At 33.0% G+C, this 6489-nt stretch overlaps 1 protein-coding gene across 1 annotated transcript; it reads left to right on the top strand.

Annotated features, from left to right (window-relative positions):
• The first annotated feature begins 2867 nt into the window (after positions 1–2867).
• Positions 2868–5985, top strand: LOC108563104 (cyclin-dependent kinase 1-A-like). Its single transcript, XM_017921683.1, has 2 exons — positions 2868–2907; positions 4830–5985. Exon 2 carries the CDS (start codon positions 4845–4847, stop codon positions 5796–5798), a length of 954 nt encoding a protein of 317 aa, XP_017777172.1. The 5' UTR covers positions 2868–2907; positions 4830–4844; the 3' UTR covers positions 5799–5985.
• The last annotated feature ends 504 nt before the right edge of the window (positions 5986–6489 follow it).

Below are 6489 nucleotides of genomic sequence, written 5' to 3'. Positions count from 1 at the left end.
ATTCTCTTACAATCCGCAGGCTTCCGAGATTGAAAAGCAATTCGCATTCTTTCACAAAGGCAAAAATTAATGTTCAATTACTACTCGATTGATCGACCGATTGAAGACACTTTTGCAGCAGCTTCATTTTTCGTATTACACTATTAGAGAGGCATGGAAATGCATCATCGAATGAACGAGTGAGTGAATGTTAATCATGCGTTGAGACTATTATTTGCCTTCCTGGAACTGACTGAACTTGGGTCTGACTAGTTTTGTTTTCGCTGCTTGTAAACCAGCTCTTCCTGTCCGATGCCCCCTCGGATGCGGATTACGAGATTAGGAGCAGAACGCTCTGCTAACCGTTCGAATCCAATAACAATTACAGCAATAACAACAATAAAACATTTACATTTATTTATGTTTAACTTCACCTAATTAGTGTATTCAACTTGTATCGTATATAATACTACATAAATCTTTAAAGAGAGATTAAATAATCACATTAACATAGATTATGGTGTTAAAATTAGATGTTAAAGGCGGATTGTTTTATTGGATAATGTTATTAATATTTTTTGTTGTTGTTGTTTGTTTCAGCTTTTGGTGATGTGCTGGACTGCCGATGGAAACGTCGCCGTGATGTGAAGGCGCGGGAGAGAGAGAAAGATCTCAGAGTTGTGATAATAGTAACATGTAAAAGGAAACGTAATTACAATATCGAGGTCGTCGCCGTAGTAGAGAGATATAGAGTCTCCGCCGTGTTCGGATGCTGATCTGATTTCGTGTTTTGTTCGTGAAAAGTGGTGTTTAGCAGCAGCAGCAACGGAATCATCTGGTTCTTAGTTTCTACTACATTACGATGCTGTCGTACATGCTACCAGTGGATGAGAAGCCGCCTCCGGGGCCGGGGAAGGCTCACCACCTGCAGCTCAGTTTGGAGCCCGTTATCAGCAACGGTCGCAATACCAGCAATTCCACATCCTCGGCCGGCGCCGCCTCCATCACAACCTCCTCGTGCATCAGCAAGGAGAACAGCATCAGCAGCTTCGCAAGTGATGCCACCACGATGACGGCCAGCCAAAGCTCTGCCACTCCGACGAGCATCGGCACAGACAGACCCACCAAACCCAAGCTACTCATGAACGGAAAACATCAAAGTTTGAAAAGGTAAAACACCCTTTGACCTTAATTATATCTTTGAAATTCAACAGCATTAGATGCCAAGTAATTAGTCAATATATAATTTAATTGAGCTTTTAATTATTTTCTTTATTAATATTTTCCAATTAAACTATTATTTTGGACGCTTTATTAATAATTTGTAATATTTATAGAAATGCAAATTATTTATACTTGTATTAAAATTAATAAGTATTTATTATCTGAAGATTATGTTAGAGTACTTTTTTATAATTTAAAAAGTATTTTATATTTTAAACAAATTAATGAAGTATGTAAATATGAGAAGTAAAAATCTCATTTAAGCTTTTATAAAAACAATGCGCATTTCAATTACGTTCGAGAATCTTTGGATCTTTGGATTCAGATCGGATCTTTGTGTGTGAAGTCTTGTGATGGATCAATTTAACGGACGTAATCGCAATTACTTTTTTATAATTTAAAAAGTACCGGTTATATGTTTAATATTTAACTCTTTGAGTATCGGTGGTAAACATATTGGTACACATGCTTAGTAGTATCTTAATTTTCTAGAAAATTCCCAGGAAACAGGAATTACCACCTTTTTTGTCTGGCCCCACTTTGATCTAGAAATTTATGAATTTCTGGTCCTTCGAAGAGTTAAACCTTTTTGGGTAATTTTTGACCTACTTAATCAATAAAAAACAACTTGAATCATGTATGTATTTTTCATCCATCTTAAACTGTCTTTAAAAAAATCACTTCTTCACAAGCATTCATCCGATATGTTGAATGAAAGTTATTTTTAATCTTTTGATTGATGCGACTTCGAGATTAAAGAAAATAAAGTGGTCGCTCTCGAGGATCTTCTCAACAGGTGTAAGATTTTATTTAAGTCCAAGACTCCTTTTCTCCTCTTCCCACAGCGCTGGATATATTTTTATATTCTTTTCTTTGCTCTTTTGCTGTTGCTGTTGTTGTTATTTTTTTTTCTTTTTCCTATTTCATTCTACGTTACTCTTATTTTCGGTACTGGTGAAAAATTGTAAACAAAGCGCGAGACCTATACTTAGCGCAGGCCAAAAAACCGAAATAGATTTTCTTTACCCGCGGGAAATAAATAAGATCGTCGTGAGGCGCAGAAAGTATCAACAAAAATCGTGTCCGCATTTGCCCTCATAAATATGAAATATCTTTGATTTCTTAAAGATCGTCAAAAGCAAAACGAAAACTTCACATCCTCCAAAAAACAAAAATAGATTTAAAAATCCAAGACTCTAATACTTGCAAAATGTTCGTTAGTTCGTGGAAATGGAAACGTGATTTTCTTTTATTGCTAGTATTATTGAACCTTGCCAATAATAAAAGAAAATCCAAATATACTCGTTCTCCTTTTGCTCGAATGTAAAAATTTTTTGAATGTTAAATCCCTAGAGAAGAAATTTTGGTTAGAAACATTTAAAAATTTGATATTTTACCAAAAATAAAAATTTACAATGTTAAATCCATAGAGAAGAAATTCTGGTTAAAAACATTTAAAAATTTTGATATTTTACAAGCTGTAGATTGTGAACATATTTTTTTTTTCTTCAAAAATGGAATGTTTCCAGAAAAAGAAATATAATTTTTAACTGCTTTCGTTTACATTCAAGCAAAAATGTAAATAATTAAGATCAACACGTTTCAATACATTTTTAGTTATTTTTTTTGTATTAATGTATTTTACGAATAAGAATAAAAGTGTTTTTTTTTTATTATAAAGTTGATTGAGAAAAATAATTGAAGGTAAAGTAATTAATTGATCAAACGAAAACAATTGAAGATTAGATTAGAATACTCCCAACTTTCCTTTCCTTCTGCCATAACATTATCTGAAAATCATGTTGCTAAAGTTAACAAATAACGTTTTAAACAAATTAATGAAGTATGAAAATATGAGAAGTAAAAATCTCATTTAAGCTTTTATAAAAAACAATGCGCATTTCAATTACGTTTGAGAAGTGAATCCAAAGATGTGTGTGAAGTCTTGTGATGGATCAATTTAACGGTCGCAATTGCTTCACACAGGGCTTTGTCTCAATTCATCATCTTCCACGGAAATTAATCTAATTAAGGTTAATTAATTGCTGCCGATAAGACCATTCATTACATAAGCTATTACCTCACTAATAATAGTCGCTCCGTTTCAATTATTAAAACAACGACACGAAAACCAACCGCATAAGCGTATTGTTTTTAATAGCCTTCGCAACATTAATTAATGGTTTCGCCTTATTGATTATTATAATTACAATTAACAAATTTGTAATTGGAGGCAGGAAGACGCGGGTCTATAACCTCAATCAATCGTGATTTTGTTTCTACAAAGGATTAGTATTTAGAAGAAACCGTTTGTTCTTTCAGACAAAAAAAAATAAAATAGAAGTACGCACAATGACTTGATATTAAATTTGAAAAATAGAGGAAGAGAAAAAAGTGTACTTTCACCGAGGCCTGAGAAAGTTAAAAAGTACAGTAAGAGGTAATAGGTTAAATAGCGACGTACACAGAGAGACCTAGCCTTAATAGATCACGCTTTGTTCTTGTTGTTGTTGTTGTTGTTTGTAGGGAATATGAGGATGTGAAAAACAACAATAACAACAACAACAACAAGAAAAAAACAATATGTTGGTAATGATGAGTTGAGTGGTAATAAAGCGATCTCGTTTTGTCCAAAATGTGTTTCTCGTGCTCGGAATCGTTTCCGGTTACTTTGATTATTTTCGAAAGTCCCGCTCCTTTCCGGCCGATGTTTATGTATCTTTGTAACTTCGTGATTTAAATCATAATATCACTCAGTTCTTCATTGAAGAGAAATGATTGATGAGTTATAACAACTAGTTTGCTTAGACGTGGTAATTATTATTTTTTTAAAAAGATGAAATTTTTGAATCTTATATAAATTTAATTATTGATTTTTATTGATACCCAAGTAACGGAAAACTATTTGTATTTCTTTGCAAATTGTTGTTGTTTTAGTATAAATTATCTAATCGTCGTGTAAAACAGGCTTCAAAGATTAACCCCGTTTTTTGAAACCATAGTAATTATATCACTTTATATCAGCGAAATTGAGAGCACACATTCTCATGTCGAAAATATGTAAAAAAAAATACAATAAATTCAAATTAAAAATTATAAATTCTATACAATTTGTTATTCTTGATGTGAAATTATTTCTAACTGTCGTTGGGGATAATATGCAGATCATTATAATATTATTAAAATTGTTGATTTATTATCAGTAAGCTAAAAATAAGAAAACAACTTTTTTAATTTCTGAAAACAACTGATTACGAAACACTATGACCGACTAATTACGCTAGAAATATTCGAAATTTCAATATTAACATAATATTGGTCATATTTATTTTATTATAAATTTATTTTATATTGAATTTGTGATATGCAGGGAGATCTTTACTATTAGGATATACAGGAGAAATCGTGACATTTACACGTTGTGTAATAAAACTGCAACGTGAATTCACCATTAACCCGGTTTATAAATGCGAGCGTATTTTCTCGTATTTTTACATGTTAGCAACTTTGAAACGTATTTTTTGATGATTTTAATCCCCTTAGGTTTGTTAACCCATCCATACTGAACTTCAACAGTTTTCGTCATTCAATTTGCAATTATTTTAACTGTTGGTAATTACTCCTAGATTCAACTTTTAACGATGTTCAGCATGGAGTGTTTTCTCGCGGCGAGGGCGAAGTTGAGCAAGTTGAAGAAGCTGGAGGTCCTTGGTGAAGGGGTTTATGGTGTAGTTTTTAAAGCGCAAAACGATGTGACTGGGGAGATTGTTGCCATAAAGCAGATCAAAGATTTTGGAAATGATGAGGCTGGTATAGCTGTGACGACGATGAGAGAGATCAACGCTCTGAAGTACCTCAGACATCATAACGTGATACAGCTGAAGGATGTCCTCTGCGCGGGATACAAATCATTTTTTATGGTGTTCGAATACTTTGGAATAGATTTAAAATTGTATTTAACTAGGGTTCCCTGCAAACCAGACGAGATGTTGGTGAAGAGCTACACCAAGCAGTTGATGGAAGCGTTGGCCTTCATTCATTCCAACCGAGTGATGCATAGAGATGTCAAACCGCAGAACGTTTTAGTCGATAGCGAGGGCAATCTTAAGTTGGCAGATTTTGGCCTGTGCCGTCAATTTACGATGCCGATGAAAAATTACACGAACAAAATCGTGTCCCTCTGGTACAGAGCTCCGGAAATCCTCTTTGGTTCGACCATGTATGGACCGAAAGTAGATATTTGGGGTGCGGGATGCGTGATGGCTGAGATTATAGACTTCCAGACCTTGTTCGATGGTGTTTCAGAGATCGAACAGATTAATAAGATATGCAAGGTGCTAGGAAATCCTGATGAAGGTAATCCCATGCTGGGATGCTACGATTTTATCAATTTCAAAGCAAGCCAATTCGAGGTATATAACAATACCAAAGGTCTTGATGCTCTTATCAAATTTCATAGTCAGGAACAACTAAAGTTTCTGGAGAGCATCATAGTTTTCAACCCGCTTATAAGGAAGAGTGCAATGGAATGCCTCAGGATGGATTACCTTAAGAACGTGGAGAAGGTTTTGCCAGTGCAGTGGTGTTTCAATTAGTACTGAGCAATAAGACACAAATGAAGAAATCATTGGTTATTGTACAAAGAGCTGACGCGTTAAATGTGTGTTGAAATTCGTTGTCTACGAATGCAAAATGAAAGAACTTTCAACACATTTTAATTTGTATTATTTTTTTAGTCCTTTTTTACATATTTTATTTAGCAACTATTTTTTTAATGACAACATGCACATACTGTATTATATTTAATAATAAATATTTTTAGTGAATTTTACTTTCGCTTTGTTTTGCCCGTATCAAATGTTACGAGTTTGTGAGTATTTCTACACAATTAACAAGTAAATTTGCTAAATGTAATAATTCTCTATTGATGTTCTATGATCGAAGATTAAAACTTCTAATAAAACTATTTTTGTTGACAAGTAATTAATTGTCTTAGTTGTACTGGTATCAATTATCTATCATTATATAAAACGGGCTTCAATTATTAAATAGCATAGCTAACTATAGATGGTTGCAAACTTTTTTGCTTCTCCTTTAGTAATTATATCACTTTGAGAGCGTAATTAGTGTACGACTGCTACGAAAATTTGTAAAAATTACAATTTAATTTGATTGTATTAAATATATTTATAAATAAAAATCATAGGATCAACGCTATGGTTTATGAAAAAAAAAATAATTTAGTACAAAAATACATGACTTTTCGGAATGATAATGAAAATAAAG

This window comes from Nicrophorus vespilloides, unplaced genomic scaffold (assembly GCF_001412225.1).
Source record: "Nicrophorus vespilloides isolate i.1.1-1 unplaced genomic scaffold, Nicve_v1.0, whole genome shotgun sequence".
In the NCBI taxonomy this organism is placed as follows: Eukaryota; Metazoa; Arthropoda; class Insecta; order Coleoptera; family Silphidae; genus Nicrophorus; species Nicrophorus vespilloides.
Note: the sequence above shows the minus strand (reverse complement) of the source record. Positions and strands in the feature narration are given on the sequence as shown.